Consider the following 24,755-nt stretch of genomic DNA (forward strand, 5'->3'; position numbering starts at 1 on the left):
CTGCCCGGTCCTGCAGATTTGCCTTGTACAACATTAGGAGGATCAGCTCTTCCTATCAGACTCCTTGTCCAAGCACTTGTTCTATCCAGACTGGACTATTGTAATGCTCTCCTGGCTGGTCTTCCAGCTTGCTCTGTCAAGCCTCTGCAACTGATCCAGAATGCTGCAGCAAGAGTTGTCTTTAACGAGCCGAAGAGATCACATGCCACTCCTCTCCTCACAAAATTGCACTGGTTGCCAGTTGCCGCTCACATCGAAGTCACTGACGTTTGCCTACAGAACAAACACTGCTCTGCTCCCTGTTACCTGAACTCATTACTTCAGACTTATGTGCCATCCTGAAACTTGCGCTCTGCAAGTGAACGTCATCTTGTGGTGCATCATCTCAAAGAGGCACTAAATCTCTTTCTCTGACCTTTACCATGACTGTTCCCTGCTGGAGGAAGGATTTAACTCAACCAGAGCGGCTGAGTCCGAGGACATTTTCAAGAAACGTCTGAAGACGAAAATCTTTTTCAGCAGCACTTGATCCAGTAATACTAACACTTTCTCTTCTATTCTATTTATATAAAAAAAAGAAAAAAAGAAGGGTCATAGCACTCGCATATTGTTGTCCTACTGTTAGTTTAACTGCTTCTATTGTTCTCATTTGTAAGTCGCTTTGGATAAAAGCGTCTGCTAAATGAATAAATGTAAATGAAATAAAGTCTATTTAAAAATGTAGAAATTAAAGTTAAAGCTCCAATCTCCTCCTCCTGAAGATCCAGAAAAAAGTCTGTTGGCGCCTCAGTGAGTGACTGACTACTACACTCAGAGAAGCTGTCAATCATGACGTCACACCCCTGTTTTTATCAAATAACTAAAACTTATTTAAAGAACGAACACTTGATTTAACATCAGCGTGATTAAAAAATGATTTGAAGTTATGTTTGATTGGTTTGTCTCGCGTCCCATTACATGGAGAGGGCGGGGCTTAAGAGCTATACTGCATCCAGCCACCGGGGGCGATCGAGAAGAGGGAGGGGCTTAAGAGCTATACTGCGGGGCGATCGAGAAGAGGGAGGGGCTTAAGAGCTATACTGCATCCAGCCACCGGGGGTGATCGAGAAGAGGGCGGGGCTTAAGAGCTATACTGCATCCAGCCACCGGGGGCGATCGAGAAGAGGGAGGGGTTTAAGAGCTTTACTGCATCCAGCCACCGGGGGCGATCGAGAAGAGGGAGGGGTTTAAGAGCTATACTGCATCCAGCCACCGGGGGCGATCGAGAAGAGGGAGGGGCTTAAGAGCTATACTGCATCCAGCCACCGGGGCGATCGAGAAGAGGGAGGGGTTTAAGAGCTATACTGCATCCAGCCACCGGGGGCGATCTAGAAGAGGGAGGGGTTTAAGAGCTATACTGCATCCAGCCACCGGGGGCGATCGAGAAGAGGGCGGGGCTTAAGAGCTTTACTGCATCCAGCCACCGGGGGCGATCGAGAAGAGGGAGGGGTTTAAGAGCTTTACTGCATCCAGCCACCGGGGGCGATCGAGAAGAGGGAGGGGTTTAAGAGATATACTGCATCCAGCCACCGGGGGCGATCGAGAAGAGGGAGGGGCTTAAGAGCTATACTGCATCCAGCCACCGGAGGCGATCGAGAAGAGGGAGGGGCTTAAGAGCTATACTGCATCCAGCCACCGGGGGCGATCGAGAAGAGGGAGGGGCTTAAGAGCTATACTGCATCCAGCCACCGGGGGCGATCGAGAAGAGGGAGGGGTTTAAGAGCTTTACTGCATCCAGCCACCGGGGGCGATCGAGAAGAGGGAGGGGCTTAAGAGCTATACTGCATCCAGCCACCGGGGGCGATCGAGAAGAGGGAGGGGCTTAAGAGCTATACTGCATCCAGCCACCGGAGGCGATCGAGAAGAGGGAGGGGTTTAAGAGCTTTACTGCATCCAGCCACCGGGGGCGATCGAGAAGAGGGAGGGGCTTAAGAGCTATACTGCATCCAGCCACCGGGGGCGATCGAGAAGAGGGAGGGGTTTAAGAGCTTTACTGCATCCAGCCACCGGGGGCGATCGAGAAGAGGGAGGGGTTTAAGAGCTATACTGCATCCAGCCACCGGGGGCGATCGAGAAGGCAGATATTTTGAGGAATATGGGTAACCAGACGGTTGATGGACCCCATTGACGAATATAGTACAGAATATATACATTGTAAATCATGAACCATCCCATTCAAGTTCATTCATTTACATTTAAGCAAGACCATCTACATAGAGAGTTGATAGAAAACAAGCTGGGATTTCCCAGTGATTGCAGCATTTTGCATCACATCTCAATAAATCATTGTCAATCATAAACTTTAATACAATTTTATTTATGCACATCACAATATACAAACAAATCTGTACATAAATCCTCCAATTCACCAAAAAGTAAGGCTAAAATATTTTAAATACCTAAAAAAAAAACTTCAGTGACATTCGGTGTAAAAATGAGACGTCACTCAAAAAAACAAATGCATATTAGAAAGGAAATTATTACAAATCTATGAAACTAAAACATCCAGATTTTGTCCCCCTGACATTCTTGATAAATGTCCAATTCTTTTTGGTTCAAATAGATTTTTTCTTCTAAAATTGCACAGAGAGAACAGTGCTGGAGTACACCTGAAAGTGAAGGTTAATGATGAGACGCTCTTCAGTACTGGAGCTCTTGGAGACGAACGCGCATGCAATGGTTACAGGACAGATTTTAGGCAAGAACATTTATCTAACAAACTTTATCCTCCCCTTCCAACATTTAAAAACATGTAAATCAAAAGCATTAGCACCAAACCAAGTGTTCATGTGGGAAACACCGAGGGAGAAAGAACAGATAAAAGAGTGATTTGCATAATTCGACAGTGATGTGTGTGTCTGAATGGAAGAAGGAGTGAAGTTCTCCAGTTTTCCTGAGCTACTCAAGGCAGGAACGAGCCGTTCTGTCTCTTCAAGACTGTGAGAACGGAGGGACACTTGGTGGTAAAGCAGCAGATTTATATCTAAAGGCTGTGCTGTTCACGACTGATGATGCCACTTCAGTACAAAAAACCTCGTTACACAACGATAAAATAAATTAAAACATATCAGAAATAGTTTCTGGCATTTGGTGATGATTTCAAACTCTAGCTGCCACGAGAAGAAACCATTCTTCATTGACATCGGTTATAAAAATGTCCACTTAAAAACAAAAGAATAATCTTTGGCAGCCACATTTAAATACACAATCTCTGTGCTTTGGTTACTGAATGATGTCATAAACTGTGACTGTGTGTGTGAGTGTGTTATTCAGTGCCGTCTGAACACTGAAAAGAAAGATATAATCTGTTTGATATGCAAACGATGCTCTTCCTCAGTGTGTCTTTTCTGTTTTCCAGCACAAATATACAAACATTCTTATAGGAATAATTCACTTAAAAAATGAAATTTCTGTCATCATTTACTCTCCCTCAAGTTGTTTCAGATCTGTATGAGTTTGTGTCTTCTGCTGGACACAAAAGAAGATATTTTGAACAATGTGCGAAACCAAACTGTTGTTGGACCCCATTGACTTCCATAGTAGGGAAAAAATACTATGGAAGTCAATGGGGTCCAACAAGTGTTTCGTTACCGACTTCTTAAAAATATCTTCTTGTGTTCAGAAGAGACAAACTCATACAGGTCTGAAACAACTTGAGGGAGAGTAAATGATGGAATACATTTTTTTGAGTGAACTGTTCCTTTAAATCAAGATAGATTTACTGGAGAAGCAAAATGACTGAAGATACTTTTGTTTTGTGAAAAATAAAATATAAAAATGAAGTTTGTACTTAAAAAAAATATCTGGCAGATTTTGTTCTTTTTTTAAGCATTTAATTTGTGTCAGAAAACAAGACTTCACATCATTCAGCTCCTCCAGTGAATGTATGTTGATTTAGGAATATTTCCTGTAAAGCTCGACAGAAACAGTGAGAGGTGCAGGGTTTGTGACTGTAAAGGCATCAGTGTGTGTGTGGATGAGGCGGATCTGCTGGTCTAAGCTCAGGGCTGCTGCTGCTGCTGGTCCTGGCACGCGGGCTGGAGTTTGGTCACCTGACCGATGCCTTTGGTCACTCCCTCTCGGAAGAGCAGCTTGGCGCCCAGCTTCAGATACTCCGGGTGTTTGATGAACCTGAACCCGACCACAGCTTTCTCTCCGGTGCGCAGCTCGTCCTGAAGCACAACATCACAGCAGAACATCAGAGTCTTACTGGAGAACCTGATCTCTGCTGTCATCTGGGGGAGAGCGATACCACAAAGCCTTATAATGCTGATACTGGTCTCGAGCAAAAGTCAAGTAAAATGAGGTTATAATAATGCATAAAGCTGTGTTTGTGCATCAGTAACCTGAGAAAACACACTTCAACACATTGTGACACATTGTCAACACGTGTGTAGCGTAATGAACTACATCAACACACAACAGCAAACTGTAATTCAGAAACACTTCTACTCACGACATCTACATATTGTTCATCAGAAACACCAGACGCTCTTGATCTGAGCGAGTGCTTTCTGTGGACAGTGTTTCAGCTGATAAACACACACACATACACACACACACACACACACACACACACCTCTTTCTGTTGACAGTGTTTCAGCTGATTAACACACACACACACACACACACACACACACACACACACACAGAGCGCTTTCTGTTGACAGTGTTTCAGCTGATAAACACACACACTCACACACACACACACACACACACACACACACACACACACACCTCTTTCTGTTGACAGTGTTTCAGCTGATTACACACACACACACACACACACACACACACACACACACACACACACACACACACACACACAGAGCGCTTTCTGTTGACAGTGTTTCAGCTGATAAACACACACACTCACACACACACAGAGCGCTTTCTGTTGACAGTGTTTCAGCTGATAAACACACACACTCACACTCACACACACACACACACACACACACACCTCTTTCTGTTGACAGTGTTTCAGCTGATTCACACACACACACACACACACACACACACACACACACACACACACACACACACACACACACACACACACACAGAGCGCTTTCTGTTGACAGTGTTTCAGCTGATAAACACTCACACACACACACACACACACACACACACATCCTCTTTCTGTTGACAGTGTTTCAGCTGATTAACACACACACACACACACACACACACACACAGAGCGCTTTCTGTTGACAGTGTTTCAGCTGATAAACACACACACACACACACACACACACACACACACACACACACACACACACACACACCTCTTTCTGTTGACAGTGTTTCAGCTGATAAACACACACACACACACACACACACACACACACACACACACACACACACACACACACCTCTTTCTGTTGACGGTGTTTCCAGCTGATAACACACACACACACACACACACACACACACACACACACACACACACACACACACACACCTCTTTCTGATGACGGTGTTTCCAGCTGATAAACACACACACACACACACACACACACACACACACACACACACCTCTTTCTGTTGGCGGTGTTTCCAGCTGATACCACACAACACACACACACACACACACACACACACACACACACACACACACACACACACACTCTTTCTGATGACGGTGTTTGCAGCTGATAAACACACACACACACACACACACACACACACACACCTCTTTCTGTTAACGGTGTTTCCAGCTGATAAACACACACACACACTCAGCTCTGACCGATGTGCAGGATTGGTCAAGCGTGTCTGCATGATTGTTGTCTCCATCTGAGAGGGTTTCGTCAGCAGGAAGAGTTTTCCCGCCATTTTTCCCATTAACAGCGCAGCCGATTACACTGTATACTGGAGAAGCTGTTTACACTGTATACTGGAGAAGCTGTTTACACTGTATACTGGAGAAGCTGTTTACACTGTATACTGGAGAAGCTAACAGAACGTGTTTTTTATATTTTATTCAATGAATATTTGAAATTTGATTTTTTTATTTGACAGCCCTATTTCAGATGACATTCGAATTTCACAAGTCTTGATTATTTTGATATCACAGCAAAAACCAAACTGATGCAAGTAAAAAGTTCTCAATCTTATTAAAGATGATTTTTTAAATAGATTAAAAAACGTATGACCAGGACAAATAAAATACAACTGAAATAAAGAGTGCTTTATATACTTACAAACAGACTGCCACAGAAAGTGAATATAGTAATCAAATGTAAAGTATCACCGCATAGTCTAAGCTGACGAGCAGTGAGTCTTTAGGTGTTTGATGACATCAGCAGGTTTATGAGGCTGCTGTCACTTTAAGAGCTGACGCACAGATCTATATTACACTGATAATAGTGCATTAGCGCCCACTTTTTCAGCAGCGTTGGTATTTTTCCCATTCATTTTTCCCTTAGGAATAAAAAAAAAGGTTTAAGTTGGTTTGGTTTAAGTGTTTTAAGCCTTGAATCCAAACCAATCAGATAAAAGGAAAATCACAACGTTACAAACATTGATTTGAAGCAGAAAAGTAGCTGAAAATTCAACAGGCTAGAACAGTGTGTGAACAACTAATTCAGCTCTCCTTCATGCCTTATAGAATGAAAGCTTGTTTCCACCACAGAATAAAAAAATAAAAATAAAAAAAGGTAATTGCGAATTTTATCTCACAATCTAGAAGATAACTCAATAACGCAATTCTGACTTGATTTCTCGCATTTCTGAGTTTAAAATTGCTCAAATGCTTAAAATGGCAAGGCTTTAAAAAAATAAACGTCATGTGAGAGTAACCGTGATTGAAACTGCTAATTTTCTAGAGGTTTATTGTTTCTAGAGGTTTATTGTTTCTAGAGGTTTATTTTCTAGAGGTTTGATCGTCAACCAGTGGATCTCTGAGCTGAGTGAGTGAGTGGAGGCAGGGCTCATTTGCATATTCATAGAACTGCGCATACTAAATGAGGCAAGGGTGTCGAGTTACATTCAAGATATTTTAAGGCATGAAGACATTTGTTTCAAAGAAAAAAATGTTTAAATATGTCATTTTGGTGATCAAAGATGAGTTACCTTTCCTTGCAGAGCCTCGACTGTGGCCGTCTGTCTGACGTTGCCCACATGGACAGTCACCTGGAAGCCCTTGTGGAAAGTTTTGGCATGGAAGAGTAAAACGATCTCTGCCTCAAAGCGCCAGCAGATATCGGGGTTCATCTCGGGACTAACCATCACCATTCCCTGCCGGAGAACAAACATCTTACACCGGCTCCAACACTGAACGCTTCAGCGTGAACACTTACACAATCATCCTATGCTTAAACCTAGATTAAATCAAGGTTTGTCTAATAATTCTGTTGCAACAAACTTCAAAATTTGTTTGAATTTCTCTTCTCTGATGATGTGGGCGGGGCAACCTGTCACTCACACGAGATCCTCCAATAGCAAAACACAACCATCCAATCACAATCAAGCCCCGCCCACATTTGTTCTGGTTTCAAAAGCATTGCAGACTTTGAAAATGTGCACTTACATTTAAATCATGAGTTTGATCCTAGTTTTAATGTACATTTAAGATGGAATGACTTTAATCCTGCTTCTCCATTACTTTAAATCTCAATTATGGATTAACTTCAAACGTGCAGGTGAAGAGGTTTCAATAATAATAATAAAAATAGATCACCTACAGTTAAAATGTTGCTGACTAAAACAAAAACAGACACTAGGAGCTCTCAGAAAAGTGTTTATTACAAATAAACTTGAAAATAAAAGCGCTTGATCATCCCTTTATTCTTACGATCTCTTTGTGCCAGAGAGAGAATTTCTGGTAGTCTATCGAAAATGGAACTTTATGATGTTTAATTACACTGATGAATCCTTAGATAAAGATTTAATTGCAGATTAGAATTTTATCTCTGATTTGTTGATTAGGGTTTTACAATCAGGGATTACATTTGTTAATTGAATCCCTAATTGTGTTAATGATAAATAAAGTGGTGCAACACAGCTTGAGTTAAATTGAAAGACTGGGAAGAGACGAGCTGCAACAATGGAGAATATGTTTTTTTTTTTTAGATTCAAGCATGAAAACCTGTTCTAGTAGAGCCTGAAAACAACATCAAGACTTTAAAAGAGCATAATAGGTCCTCTTTAAAGGATTAGTTCACTTCAGAATTAAAGTTTCCTGATAATTACTCTCCCCCACGTCATCCAAGATTGTCTTTCTTTCTTCAGTGGAAAAGAAATGAAGGTTTTTGAGGAAATCACTCCAGGATGTTTCTCCATATAGTGTCTTCAATGGGGTCCAACGGGTTGAAGGTCCAGATGTGAGTTTCAGTGCAGCTTCAAAGTCTCGACACGATCCAGCCGAGGAATAAGAGCCTCATCTAGACAAACCAGCGGACATTTTATAACAAAATAAACATTTATATACTTTTAACCACAAATGCTGGTCTTGCTGTGATGAGACACACATTACGTAATCAGGTTGAAAGGTCACGCGTGTTCTGGTTCAGAAATGTAGAGTAGGGAGAAAAACTCATTCGTCTCATTTTCTCCTCCAACTTCAAAATTGTCCGAAATCATTGTTTTACCATTCTTTTTTTTTTTTTCTTGGTAAATGGCGTTTGTCTTAGTCTTTGCACGTTGGCTTTGTAAACAAGAACTGCTGATCAGTTCTTGCTCCTATGTCACGCTTGACCTTTCAACCTGATTACATAATGTGTGTCTCATCACAGCTAGTGAAAGATGAGCATTTGTGATTAAAAAGTATATAAATATTTTTTTTTTTTTATAAAATGGCCGCTGGTTTAGATAAGACTCTTATTCCTCGGCTGGATCGTGTCGAGACTCTGAAGCTGCACTGAAACTCACATTTGGACCTTCAACCCATTGGACCCCATTGAAGACACTATATGGAGAAACATCCTGGAATGTTTTCCTCAAAAACTTTCATCAACATCTTGGATGACGTGGGGGAGAGAAAATCATCAGGACATTTTAATTCTGAAGTGAACTACTCCTTTAATAGTTCCTGGTGCAGTCCACCCCTAGTGTAACAGCTCAGATTCAGTATCTTCTGGATCCACCAACAGAAATGCTCACCTTTCGTAACAACGAGCGGTCGAAATCTCCGAGTGCCAGAGTAGCGGCCTGTCCCGCTCTGAGGACCCGACACCCGGAGCGATTCCTCTGGATACTGAGGACCGCCAGTTCCCGAAACTCCCCGTCATCCGTGGGTCCGACCACCAGCTGCTCCCCCTCGCGGCAGATCCCACTGCACACACACACACACACACACGCATTAGCAGTGTTGGCGGTAACTCATTACAAGAACTTGAGTTATGTAATGAGATTATGTTTTCAAGTAACTAGTAAAGTAACGCACTATTTTGTTTTCCCATTTATTAACTGACAGCTCTCCTGTCCCCACGTTGAGACAAATCTCAGTGCAGAGGCGTGTTGTTCAAACATGATGTTATTGTAGTTCTAGACTAAAAGTAAGCATTTACTCATCTCACTTGCGCAAAAAAAGATTCAATATTCCTCAAAATGAATAAGATCAGTGAAATGCAGAATCAGAATCCTATGCAAAGAATATACATTTTTATGCATTTAATCTCACTTTACTGACCAATGTACTTGCTTCTGACCTTCGATGATTCAGTTAAACCATTAGCAAAAATTACTATAGATTTTTTTGTTTTTTCATTGGTAAAGTGTTAAACTTTCTTCTCCTGCATCTATTCTTCTGTGATCCAGAATAACAGCAGCTGAAAGGTTTGTTTGAGCCAATACTGTACTCTACCTCTACTGTATTTTACTGTACTCTACCTCTACTGCACACTACTGTACTCTACCTCTACTGTACTGTACTTCTACTGTACTGTACTCTACCTCTACCGCATTTTACTGTACTCTACCTCTACTGTACACTACTGTACTCTACCTCTACTGTACTGTACCTCTACTGTACATTACTGTACTCTACCTCTACCGCATTTTACTGTACTCTACCTCTACTGTACACTACTGTACTCTACCTCTGCTGTACATTGCTGTACTCTACCTCTACTGTACATTACTGTACTCTACCTCTACTGTACATTACTGTACTACCTCTACTGTACACTACTGTATTCTACCTATACTGTACTGTACTGTGCCTCTACTGTACACTACTGTACTCTACCTCTACTGTACACTACTGTACTCTACCTCTACTGTACTGTACTCTACCTCTACCGTACACTGCTGTACTCTGCCTCTACTGTACTGTACTCTGCCTCTACTGTACACCACTGTACTCTACCTCTACTGTACACTACTGTACTCTACCTTTACTGTACTGTACTCTACCTCTACCGTACACTGCTGTACTATGCCTCTACTGTACTGTACTCTGCCTCTACTGTACACTACTGTACTCTACTGTACACTACTGTACTCTACCTCTACTGCATTTTACTGTACTCTACCTCTACTGTATTTTACTGTGCTCTACCTCTACTGTACACTACTGTACTCCACCTCTACTGTACTCTACCTCTACTGTACACTACTGTACTTTACCTCTACTGTACTCTACCTCTACTGTATTTTACTGTACTCTACCTCTACTGTACACTACTGTACTCCACCTCTACTGTGCACTACCTCCACTTTACACCACCTTTGCTGCACACTACTGTACTCTACCTCTACTGTACACTACCTCTACTGTACACTACTGTACTCTACTGTATTTTACGGCACAATACTGTACTCTACTGTACTTTACCTCTACTCTACTGTACTCTACCTCTACTGTACACTACTGTGCTCTACCTCTACTGTACTTACTGTACTCTACCTCTACTGTACTCTACATCTACTGTACACTACTGTGCTCTACATCTACTGTACACTACTGTGCTCTACCTCTACTGTACACTACTGTGCTTTACCTCTACTGTACTTACTGTACTCTACCTCTACTGTACACTACTGTGCTCTACCTCTACTGTACACTACTGTGCTCTACCTCTACTGTACACTACTGTGCTCTACCTCTACTGTGCTCTACCTCTACTGTACTTACTGTACTCTACCTCCACTGTACACTACTGTGCTCTACCTCTACTGTACACTACTGTGCTCTACCTCTACTGTACACTACTGTGCTCTACCTCTACTGTACACTACTGTGCTCTACCTCTACTGTACTTACTGTACTCTACCTCCACTGTACACTACTGTGCTCTACCTCTACTGTACTTACTGTACTCTACCTCTACTGTACTCTACCTCTACTGTACACTACTGTACTCTACCTCTACTGTACACTACTGTACTCTACCTCTACTGTACACTACTGTGCTCTACCTCTACTGTATTTTACTGCACAATACTGTACTCCACTGTACTCTACCTCCACTGTATTTTACTGTGCAATACTGCACTCTACCTCTACTGTACTCTACCTCTACTGTACACTACTGTACTCTACCTCTACTGTACACTACTGTGCTCTACCTCTACTGTACTTACTGTACTCTACCTCTACTGTACTCTACCTCTACTGTACACTACTGTACTCTACCTCTACTGTATACTACTGTGCTCTACCTCTACTGTATTTTACAGCACAATACTGTACTCCACTGTACTCTACCTCCACTGTATTTTACTGTGTAATATTGTACTCTACCTCTACTGTATTTTACTGCACAATACTGTACTCCACTGTACTCTACCTCCACTGTATTTTACTGTGCAATACTGTACTCTACCTCTACTGTACACTACTGTACTCTACCTCTACTGTACACTACTGTGCTCTACCTGTACTGTACTTACTGTACTCTACCTCTACTGTACTCTACCTCTACTGTACACTACTGTGCTCTACCTCTACTGTACACTACTGTACTCTACCTCTACTGTACACTACTGTGCTCTACCTCTACTGTACACTACTGTACTCTACCTCTACTGTACACTACTGTGCTCTACCTGTACTGTACTTACTGTACTCTACCTCTACTGTACTCTACCTCTACTGTACACTACTGTGCTCTACCTCTACTGTACTTACTGTACTCTACCTCTACTGTGCTCTACCTCTACTGTACACTACTGTACTCTACCTCTACTGTACACTACTGTACTCTACTGCATTTTACCGCACAATACTGTACTCTACTGTACTTTACCTCTACTGTATTTTACTGTACAACGCTGTACTCTACCTCTACTGTACACTACCTCTACTGTACACTACTGTACTCTGCCTCTACTCTACTGTACTCTACCTCTACTGTATTTTGCTGTACTCTACCTCTACTCTACTGTACACTACTGTACTGCCTCTACTCTACACTACTGTATTCTATCTCTACTCTACTGTACTCTACCTCTACTGTACACTACTGTACTCTACCTCTACTCTACTCTACACTACTGTACTCTGCCTCTACTCTACACTACCGTATTCTATCTCTACTGTACTTTACATCTACTGTACACTACTGTACTCTACCTCTACTCTACTGTACACTACTGTACACTACCTCTACTCTACTGTACACTACTGTACTCTGCCTCTACTCTACTGTATTCTATCTCTACTCTACTGTACTCTACCTCTACTGTACACTACTGTACTCTACCTCTACTCTACTGTACACTACTGTACTCTGCCTCTACTCTACACTACTGTATTCTATCTCTACTGTACTTTACCTCTACTGTACACCACTGTACTCTACCTCTACTCTACTGTACTCTACCTCTACTGTACACTACTGTACTCTACCTCTACTGTACACTACTGTACTCTACCTCTACTGTACACTACTGTACTCTACCTCTACTGTACACTACTGTGCTCTACCTGTACTGTACTTACTGTACTCTACCTCTACTGTACTCTACCTCTACTGTACACTACTGTGCTCTACCTCTACTGTACTTACTGTACTCTACCTCTACTGTGCTCTACCTCTACTGTACACTACTGTACTCTACCTCTACTGTACACTACTGTACTCTACTGCATTTTACCGCACAATACTGTACTCTACTGTACTTTACCTCTACTGTATTCTACTGTACAGCGCTGTACTCTACCTCTACTGTACACTACCTCTACTCTGCCTCTACTCTACTGTACTCTACCTCTACTGTATTTTGCTGTACTCTACCTCTACTCTACTGTACACTACTGTACTGCCTCTACTCTACACTACTGTATTCTATCTCTACTCTACTGTACTCTACCTCTACTGTACACTACTGTACTCTACCTCTACTCTACTCTACACTACTGTACTCTGCCTCTACTCTACACTACCGTATTCTATCTCTACTGTACTTTACATCTACTGTACACTACTGTACTCTACCTCTACTCTACTGTACACTACTGTACACTACCTCTACTCTACTGTACACTACTGTACTCTGCCTCTACTCTACTGTATTCTATCTCTACTCTACTGTACTCTACCTCTACTGTACACTACTGTACTCTACCTCTACTCTACTGTACACTACTGTACTCTGCCTCTACTCTACACTACTGTATTCTATCTCTACTGTACTTTACCTCTACTGTACACCACTGTACTCTACCTCTACTCTACTGTACTCTACCTCTACTGTACACTACTGTACTCTACCTCTACTCTACTGTAGACTACTGTACTCTACCTCTACTGTACTCTACCTATACTGCACTCTACCTCTACTGTACACTACTGTACTCTACCTCTACTGTACTCTACCTCTACTGTACACTACTGTACTCTACCTATACTGTACCCAACCTCTACTGTACACTACTGTACTCTACCTATACTGTACTCAACCTCTACTGTACATGCGTGAATTTACATTTCCTTCAGTCTGAGGCTTATTATTTCCCTTTCAGTGTAAAAGGGTCTTTACATTTTCCCAAAAATATAACTTTTTTGTTATAAAAAAACAAGCCCAGCCCAGATGAAAAAAAAAGTAGCGCAAAAGTAACGTAATGTATACCTTTTCTAAAAAGGTAACTAACGCAATTAGTTACTTTTTAAGGGTGTAACACAATATTGTAATGCATTACTTTTCAACGTAACTTTCCCCAGCACTGATCATTAGTCCCGAACGGTGTCTGTTCGGACACCACAGTCAACAGAGGAGAGAAGAGGACGTACCTGTAAAGAGTCCCACCAACTACTGTCCCCACATCTGGCACGGTATAGATCTCATCAATCTACAGCATCACAACACACGAACACACACACACACACACACACACACACACACACACACACACACACACACACACACACACACACACACACCAAAGAGTTACACTCCATCTGTCTGTCTGTTGGGTTAAATATCTCTATATAGTCAGAGAATACAATGAAATTTCAGTTTTGGCCAACAAAAAGTCATCGACTGAAATAGTGCTTCTCCAATGGCATGTTGTGACTGTCAGAATCTGTTGATAAACTACAACAGCTGTGTGGATTTTTAATCTTCATCAATTATTTGTAGCGCATGCCATCCAATAATAGCTATAAGCTTTGTTACTTTGATATGAAAACAAAGTCTGAGCTTTTAAATTCTGTCCATTTTAATTTCAACCAATAACTGTGTTTGTGTCTTTAATGTGTGTGACAGATCGCTGTTGAACCGATCATCTCTTCCTCTTTACTACTAGTTACAGCAGCAAATAAACATCAGTGAACATTAGGAGGAATGTTGAAAGATACAGAACAATTTACTGAAATCAATCATGTCTCATGTCATGTAATCCATCAATCAGTGTTTCAACCGTCAATAAAACAGCTGGAGAACAATAATGTCACATTCACCTCAGAAAAAAACATTCAGTGTCCATAAACTCGATATTTAGTTAGAAAAATAACTCTAGAGAGGAGTGTTCCGATTTAATGAATATGTAATATAGTGCATATATTTATTTTACTTAACCTGTTTTTTTAACCCCTTAACTGTCACCGTCCCGCTTAGCGCTCTTTTTTTATCACCTTTTTTCATGTCACATATTTTAGTAATCATCATAAATAAGGTATTATTTGAAAGCTTACGAACTCAAAATTCATCCTGTGAAAACCCTTTTGATTTTGGATGTTGCGATACCATGGTAACGGTACTCTAATTTCTTTTAGCAGCCTCCTCCCCTACTGGGCGTCGTCAGGTTTCATATTATAAGTTATTTTAACTACTTTATAATCAAAACCTTTTCTAATCTTGAAAAAACATATCGACGGAAATATCTGAGTCTCAATGTTCCATATTTTGTGATATAAGTGATATTTGGACATACATTTACTAATTTGTTGCAGGAGAATGTAAAAAAATAACAAAATAATTCAATGGAATGTATTTGTCACCCGGTGGCTATTTGTGGTATTACGCCTAAACAAAATCTTCAATCTTTGTGACATCAACTTCAATTTTGGAACACAACTTGGTTAAACATATGGCTTTGATTTTATAGTAAAAATTATTTTGTAAAATATATATTTTATAAACAGTAATAAATATTTAGTACAGTACATTGGTTTTACAGTAAATTTAAACTTCCACTACTTTTTTATACTTTCATTTTTTGAAGTGCTTTCACTTCGTCTTCGTTAAAATAAGACCAGGTCTATATTCCAAAGCATTCTTGAATTACAACCAATAAAGTTTCAATAGTGCATTTTCACGTCTATTCTCAAACAGTTGACAGTTAAGGGGTTAATGTGTGTCTGAATAAATTAAAATAAATGAATAAATGTCTTGAAAATAAGTTATTATTAAAGTCACCACTTAAATTGTCACCTTTTTTTTTGCTTTCGGTGAAATAAAAACTTTCATATTGGTTTTTAATGTTTTGGTAAAAAAAATAAATAAATAAATCGATGTCTCTGCACAATATGTCTTTGAGTTCAACAGAAGTCAGTCAGTCACACAGGTGTGGAATGATGACAATTTTTCAGGATAAAATCCCACCATCAGCGAGGACATCTGAGCTGTTGTTAGGAGTAAAGCTGTACCTGAAACTCGGTGAGCTGCTGCATGAGCTCCTCCTGCTCCTTGCTGTTGCTGAGGGGAGGTAGAATATTAAGGAAGACCTTCAGCACATCGAGACTCTCCCCCGATACGCTGGACAGGGTGAAGATGGGGGTGATGCTGGGAAGACAACAGACTTTAAAGCCATGTTCTTATTTCATCTTTATAATTGAAAAGCTAGGTTTGTCATTCTCAATAGGGGCTTTCGCTCCGGGTAGTTATAGGAACGAGCCTCCAGGGTGTTTCCCCGAGAACTAATGGTTCCTTTAGGAAGGTTTTCCTGGTTGCGTTCGCATCGCCAGTAGGAACTCTGAAGTGACCAGAGACGCGCTTCTTGTTGTGCCTTTTATTTTGATGGCGCTGAGAACGACTGAACATACTCTCCGTGTTCATTAGTGTACGATCTGTCTAACACTCCTGTCTGATATGTTATTAGATAGAACTGTTATACATAGAAAGTAGACCGTAATGAAAAGTTATTAGCGTGTGTCGTGTGGTTGATGTCCAGTGTTGCTGAGCAGAAACACATAATCATGTTTTTCTTGGTCTCCTCAAAGTTGTGTTGGGTTTTCTCCTCAGCGTAAAGGTTAAGAGGTCAATCTATCACTGTTTTCCATGTTCATAGAGTTAGTTTCTGAAGTAAATATATAGGCTATAATCTGTGTGTTTACACTGCTTTTTAAAAATGGCGGGTGCTGGTGTTTCACGAGCGTTTGGCCAATCAGCGAACACTAACGTCACTGTAGATCCTGTAGCGCTGGTTTAGACCGACTCTGAAGGAGGAGTAAATTAGTTCCTCCAAAAGGAGTTCCTACAACTAAAATCGTTCCTAGTTCCTGCGGTGCGAACACGCCAAAATCCGGAAACTTCCACTCAATCAAAAGGTTCAATCAATCAAGCACAATAAAACAGTAGTTGACCATTGTGCTGTACAACTGGATAAATATCCAAAAAACAAGACCGCAAAACAAATGATAAAGGGAGTTTACATCAAAAACACCAATCAGAAAATGTAAAGGTTCCTCCAGAGCGAAACCCTCTATAGTCAAGCTTTGGTGTTACTGTGGGTTTATTTGTACCTCGGGACTGAGCATTTTTAAAAAGCTGTTTAAACACAGATTATAGCCTATATATTTCCTCCAGAAACTAACTATGAACATGGAAAACTGATAGTTTGACCTCTTGACCTTTACGCTGAGGAGAAAACCCAAAGCAACTTTGAGGAGACCAAGAGAAACATGATTATGTATTTCTGATCAGCAACACTGGACACATCAACCACACGACACACGCTAATAACTTTTCATTACGGTCTACTTTCTATGTATAACAGTATCTAATAACATATCAGACAGGAGTGTTAGACAGATCGTAAACTAATGAACACGGAGAGTATGTTCAGTCGTTCTCAGCGCTGTCAAAATAAAAGTCACAACAAGAAGCGCGTCTCACGTCACTTCAGAGTTCCTACTGGCGGTGCGAACGCAACCAGGAAAACGTTCCTAAAGGAACCATTAGTTCTCGGGGAAACACCCTGGAGGCTCGTTCCTATAACTACCTGGAGCGAAAGCTCCTTTTGTCAAGCTTTGCTGTGGTGTAACTGTGTTTATATGTACCTCGGGGACTGAGCGAACTTCTGCGCGGCAGTGACGGCGTCGTCGGTCGAGGACACTAGCATGGGCACCTTGTTGCAGCCGGGCTGCTTGAGGATCCGCTCCAGCTGTCGCACCGTTCGCTCCACGGTGCCCTTGGCGCACAGGTCCACTTTACTCACGACAATGAAGATCGGCACCTTCAGCGCCATGGCCAGACCCAAGTGCTCACGCGTCGTACCCGCTAGGAGAAGAACGAGAGGGTACGCCAAACATCAGAGGCGTTTAAAGAGCGTGGATGACACAAGAGGTTCGGAAAACAAGGAACCAAGTCTTAAAGTCCCCCTGTGGTGTAAATCCAGCTTTTAATGTTGTTTATGTGTCTATGTGGTGTTTTTAATCTGCTTTAAGACAAACCATGTGTAAATTCATAAGTCGACACCATTGCTGAGTATTTCCTCCTTAAAACTGCAGTGAACCAAAGACAGTCTCAAAAACACGCTTTGAAATCGCTGGTGTTTCTGACGTCACAAACTACCTTGTAACCAATCAGATCAACGTGTGATCGTCAACCAGTGGATCTCTGAGCTGAGGGAGTGAGTGGAGGCGGGGCTCATTTGCATATTCATAGAACCGCGCATACTAAATGAGGCAAGGGTGTCGAGTTACATTCAAGATATTTAAGGCATGAAGATTTTTATTTTTTTATTTGTCATTTTGGTGATCAAAGATGAGTTTTAAGGGATAACATTATTGACTACAGGGGGACTTTAAGTTTACGTACTTTAAATTCCCCCATTATGCCTTTTCAAGGATTCTCTTTTATGTTGTGTGTAATAAAGCTGTTTGTGAGTATAAAAGTTCTGCAAAGTTTCAAAGGTTAAAGTGCAGATAAATGGAGTTTTTGTCTCCCAAAAGAAAGAAGTGATTCTGAACTGAAACGAGTCGTCAGTAATTTCGTTCTGAACCTGCATAGGGTTGTAACGAATTTGCATAATGCCAGCCTCTGGTCTTGATTGGCTGAACAGCGTCTCTTAGCTCCGCCCTCAAACACTGTAGTTTATCTGAGACTGGAAGAGTTTGGTTCGTGTTGTTCATGTCAAGAAGACTCTGTTTTTTCAGAAAAACTGAATTGAGCTGAATAATGTCATACTGTCTTTCTAGAGCTGCTTTACAGCAGAATTTGATGAAGTTTGAATCATTAATTAATAGTTATTTTCCTTGTTTATTATTGTGAAGCTGCTTTGAAACGATCCCAATAGTGTAAAGCACATAAAGGTGACTTGCTTTTAAAAGATACTCTGTGGCCATTAACTAATTCTCTAAAACCAAGAATCAGCATTAGTTTGTTTCCAGAAGAAAATAGCGTCACAGTCCAGCTTAAGTAAGTTCAGATGGTCTGTGTGTGTAAGTGTGTGTGTAAGTGTGTAGGCATTGACAGAAGGACGGTTATGCCTGCAAAAACAGCAGCAACATGTAAACAAAGATGGAGGTCAAGGCTGGCGTACATTATGATACATAAATAGATGTTCCAGAACGAGACACAGTCTGACCAGGTCAAGGCTGAAGTGATACCACATCATCATCTTGTGGGAAATACATGGAACTTTATATAATTATTAATATTTTGGTGACTACATTTCAGAGTCCTGTTCAGCATGAGCATACTATGTACTTATTATAGTAATGACAATAACTGGGTACTAACCCTGAATCTACACGTGCAGTTGCCTTATATTACTCATTACTTAGAGTAAGTGCACAACACATGTAAGAAGATAAAATCCAACTAATATTTTAATATCGTTTAGGGTCACTAGTTTATCACCTTTTTTTCAAATGCATATACATTAAATCATATTTCATGCAGCCAACAATCCCAGCTATACACTAAAGTGCAAGTAAAACACTTGTATATTTGAGATTGTAGCTTCATAGAAAAAGATTTGATCTATAAATAACGGTGAAGTGTGCAATTCTGAGCAGAATCCCAATATAAAAATAAAGATATTCCAAGGCACTCGAATAGTGTTGAAAAAAGTTAAAAAGCCTTTATTTCATCATGGCTTTATCATTTAAAAACTGGTGACAAGTACACACCAGAATCTCAATATGTTCGATTGAGAATGACATAGTATCGGCTCAACCAATGGCGTAAGTTTGGGGCGGGACTCTTGGTTTTCCAAAAGTAAAGAGTAAAGGTCCGAAATTCTCGCACGTTAAAAAATAAATACGACCTCATGTTGTGTCAGTCACGTTTACACTGCCCCGGAAACTTTCGTCTGTCATAAAAAAATAGGATCGTGTTAACTTTTATGCGTTTTTTTTTTTTAGAGGCGTTTTGACAACTCAAAGCCACCGTACGAGCGAACGCCAAAATCCAGAACTGTTCAGGATCAATTGGTTCAGGGAAATTGGTGGTGTTGTTTTTAATGTGTGACTCCAGTATTGCTAGCAAAGCATCAAACTGAGCCTCTGACATCCTGAGGTAAACTTTGAATCTCTCGGGATAATCCCGCAGCGAACTCTCCTTCCTTTCTATGCAATCAGGATCTGATGGACCCAGAGCCGCCTTAACCTAATGTTAGGCCCCGGGGCTGAGAGGTTTTGTAGGCCCCCCATCCCCTTGATTTATAGAGTCTCATTTTAAAAAAGTGTAATATCTAGGTAATCTACATCACAAAATGCATTAGTTTCTTTCGAGACCTACAACAGTGAGTTTTTTTAATATTGTTTTTAATATTAATATTGTTATTAACATATCACTGAGCCCACTTGAGCATAAACACAAGACACTTTATTTAACAACCACACACAGCAACTAACTTTCAACTTTGTGCAAATGAGAAGCGATTTTCGCGAGCGACAACCAATAGGAAAGAAGCCTTTCAGTGGAGCTCAGCTCCCGTCACCGTCTCGAGTGCAGGAGACAGAAGAGTTCGAGGGCGATTTCACTGCTTTATATGATTTGACTGTAACTAATCACAAACATGGCAGGCTTGTACACAATTCAGAATTGAATTGAGAATGACTCCTTAATTCCAATTCAATTCTTGAATTTGAATTGAATTTGAATTGATGTCAAAAACAGGATCTAGAATTACAATTCGAATTTGAATTAAAGGAAGCAGAATTGCAATTCAATAAAAATTCAAAGCAATTCATATACATGTTTTAAGTGAAGTGTTTAACAATGAAGCTTTACAGTATATGTCAGATATGATTGCATTATAAATGGTATTAATTTGAACTACTTGTACAGATTACATTAAAAGAATATGTTTTCCCCCAGCAATGAATGTTAAAAGCAATGTTAAAAACAAAACTAATTAAACAACATTGAGGGGGTAATTTATTTCAAGAATTTGATCAATATCTATTTTAGAACAAAATGTATGCAGGGTTGAGGAGTAAATAGTTACGTGAAATGAAATTTCTGTTATTAAATTACAAAATTAATGTAATTGTATTTAGTTGTATTACTGAGGTAAAATGTTTAATTCAATTAGTTACTAATCAACTTAAAACAAAATTGCTTTGCATTGATAAAGTTATCCAAATAAAGTAATCCAAACCACATTTATAATGGGTAACTAATAACAGTAAGCCATAACATTTCCAACCTTCCTAACACTGACTACATTCTTTCTGTTGTGTGACTGTGTGGAATTTCTTTGAATTGCCATGAATTTAATTCCACTTCCTGTCATTCCAATTCAACGTCCTGTGGGGAGGAGTAAATTCAATTCAAATTCCAATTCATGAATTGAATGGAGGCCAATTCTGAAATTCTGAATTTTGCACAAGCCTGAAACATGGATATAATAAAATGATGCATGGAGAAGAAACTGTCGACAGTCTCAGTGAGTTTAATTCATACATTTACAGTTCGAGTGTTGTAGTTTTATGATGCAAGTTTAGCACTGCTGCAGTTCATTTTACAGTTTCCCCTGCATTATGTTGACTATTAGGGACAAGAAAATTGATTATTTGTCAAATTCGGATGATGTTTTAGTGATTTATGACAGTATGAGTGAATTTAATTTGTAGATTGATCGATCGTCAATCTAGTAAATTATTTAATCCACTGAACACTGCAGTGTGGTAATATAAAAACACTCTCCCAACAGCATACTAATTCCTAGTCAAATTAAAATAATATAGTTGTATCACTTGTGATGGTGTTTTGTATAGATGTGGCCAGACGAGCAGTCTACCAATAACATTAGAGCGACACAAGCGACTTCACAGTATAGCCTAGAGACTAGCGACATACAGCGACACAATCTGACAAGTTACAAAACAATAAACTTTTCAGCTCATCATGAACCTGAACATGGGAGGCCTCTGGGCTTCTGCCAGGTAAGCCCGTGCATTAATGCGGCCTTGGATGGACCCAATATTTCCTCTTTTTTAGAAGAGAGAGGGCAACATAATCATCCTCATTGCTTTCGCAACAGATTCATTAATACGCATTGGACTCAGTGTGCAAGGTTGATGAACTTTTAGGGGGACGAATGTGCATACGAAACATTCTGACTCAGTGTGCAAGGACCTTACGTGTTTATTTTGGCTAAACTGTTGCAGATGGTTCAGGCCAACGCAACACTCATGAGAATGTGAAAAGGCCTTCGTTAGGCATCACTTGTTTTGACAAGCCCACATCAGCTGATTCACACACACACACACACACACACACACACACTCAAGAGCATGAAGATATGCAGTGCAGGTCACGTCCAGCTGTCACACACACACACACACACACACACACACACACACACACACACACACGCAGTAAAATCTGTCCAAAGTTCACCCGTCATCTGAGGTTAATGATTGGAGAACTGGCCGAGTCTCTGAGTCTGTTTGCATGAATTTGCTTATGGAAAAGTCAAACGCGGGGAGTTCCAGCAGACACTGTACACCACGTCTGTGTGCCGTTGCATAATTTAGGGTCATTCTGGTGTCACGTTGCACACGGTGTATCGTGCTCTCCTTGAAAGACTTGCATGACCCACTCGCTCAAATATCTTCTCCTATTTCTGACACGCTACTTTCCACCAAACAAAACAACATGGCGATACGTCAGGATCACAACACACACACACCTCCTGTAGACACCTCACAAATTTGCAAGAAATTTGCACAATATCACTGTTAAAAACTATATGGGACAGCTTTGCATATGGAAATGCTCCATGATGTGACACAAACACAGCCAATCAGAACATTTTTGATGTTTAACACAGCAGTTGCACGGCATGTTTTGGGCTGATGTGATTTCAGTGTGAATGGATCTACACTGCAGAACTTGAAACCAAACGGTGGGCAAAACGGGAACGGGACACAGATTCTGCAACACCGTGTTCTCCATCGTTAAAAGTCAGAACATGATGTTGCTGTAAAGTATATTTGGTATCCTGTGGTGTGTTGTTTTTCTGACTGCATGCACCCTGACTTTAACACTAATATCTGAGAGTATTTATCTTTAAAGGTTTGATTTCTGTGCACTAGCATTGCCAAAGTAACCCATGTCCATTTTCAAAACTTTTCCTTGAACATCTGCCCTTGTTTTGCCAAATATATAACTCACGCCATTGGTTGAGCCAATGTTGTCCAAACGCTCAAACAACGCAGTATTCGGATAGCACTACAAAGCCTTGTCTTCACTCTTTTCAAAGGAATACTTCAGTAAAACCTATACAGCCTATACAGTAGAAAAGCAGAAACCATAGACTGTATAAAACAATGGACGTAGTGTGCGTGACGTCACCCGTAGTGTTTCTGAAGAGCATTTTTTAAGCCCAAAGTGGGCGGAGCCGGACGCCGAAAATGTGCAGCGAGTCGGATTAGCTGAGGTGACGTGACGCTAACAGACAGCAGACAAACGGCTAGTAGTGACATCAGCAGCAATCCACCTGTCACTCAAGTGGCCACGCCCTTAATTATGCAGCAATCCACCTGTCACTCAAGTAGCCACGCTCTTAATTATGCAGAACTTTAAGGCTTAATATAATCTAAACGGATGAGTTATAAAAAAGTTCACCCCCTCACAGTCGTCATGAAGGGCAAAATTAGCTTTATAGACCAAAACTACTTTTTGCACCAGGCTGTAAACATGTGTTTTCTGCTGTAAAGTTGGGCATTTTAACTTGGGGGTTTATGGGATTGACTCTCTTCTGGAGCCGGTCTCTAGTGGCCAGTCGATGAACTGCAGTTTAAGTCACTTCCGTGTTGGATTCACGAGAGAGACCGGAAGGTTGCCGCTTGTCATGAACACAGTGTTTTAGACCAAACGAAGATGAAAAACTGAAAGAAACTGCCGTTCCATCAGTTCCAGCCGAAGCAAAACGCCGTCACGTACAGGTAAGAAAGCTGTTGCCTTAGCGTTTCATTTTAACCATAATGCAAATAGTAGACATAGTACGATACGATTCTCAGTGATAAACCTACCTTTACAATAACTGTTTGGTTAATAACCCTCTGCCGAAGACCTTTGCTGACAAATAAACGTGAATTTATCGGCCCAGTTAACGCAGCGAACGACTAAACATCGTTCATTTACACATACTACTGACATTCTAGCAATACAAAGCAGGTTAAAAATCTTTAAGTTGGAGTCGACCGATATATCAGCAGTAATCTGCCATTTTTAAATTATCGGCAGGTACGAATTTCTGTTTGGTCAAAAGCAGGACTTTTATACAGCGCCTGATCATCTTATCTCCCATTCTTCGTGTTCATTAGGGCATTATTTTGTCCCCATCTCAGTTTTGTCATTAAATAGCGTTATTCCTATTCTCCTTCGTCATCGTGCTTTTTACTACACGCTGTTACGTGACGCCCGTTTCATGGTTTAAATATTACAAAATGTTATAATCAAATCTTTCTCTAAACTTAACAAAAACACATAGTTGGAAAGGTCTGAGACTCAAGGTTTCATATTTGTCCGCTGTTTTCTGATATAAACAATTTTGTGCCAAAAAATTTGTGACAGGAGAACACGTCAAAAAACATTTCAATGGAGTGTGTCTGTCACCCGGTGGCTTAAACAAAATCTCACAGGAA

At 40.6% G+C, this 24,755-nt stretch overlaps 1 protein-coding gene across 2 annotated transcripts in view; it reads right to left on the reverse strand.

Moving 5' to 3' along the window:
- Positions 1 to 2,335: 2,335 nt before the first annotated feature.
- Positions 2,336 to 24,755, reverse strand: part of gtpbp2a (GTP binding protein 2a) — a 32,122-nt gene continuing 9,702 nt past the window's right edge. The window contains exons 7-13 of one of the 2 annotated variants that reach the window (XR_014029047.1): positions 17,709 to 17,928; positions 16,077 to 16,212; positions 14,220 to 14,278; positions 9,145 to 9,316; positions 7,117 to 7,281; positions 3,631 to 4,211; positions 2,336 to 3,570 (exon numbers count right to left, since the gene is read on the reverse strand). Coding sequence is in view for 1 of the 2 variants with exons in the window: in XM_081350646.1 (XP_081206772.1) it covers positions 4,041 to 4,211; positions 7,117 to 7,281; positions 9,145 to 9,316; positions 14,220 to 14,278; positions 16,077 to 16,212; positions 17,709 to 17,928 (923 nt within the window). In the remaining variant the exon portion in view is untranslated. Of the gene's footprint in view, positions 4,212 to 7,116; positions 7,282 to 9,144; positions 9,317 to 14,219; positions 14,279 to 16,076; positions 16,213 to 17,708; positions 17,929 to 24,755 lie in introns of both variants that reach the window. The other variant, XM_081350646.1, reaches the window with a different exon arrangement.

The sequence above is a fragment of the Scardinius erythrophthalmus genome, assembly GCF_964197995.2.
Source record: "Scardinius erythrophthalmus genome assembly, chromosome: 21".
Lineage (NCBI taxonomy): Eukaryota > Metazoa > Chordata > Actinopteri > Cypriniformes > Leuciscidae > Scardinius > Scardinius erythrophthalmus.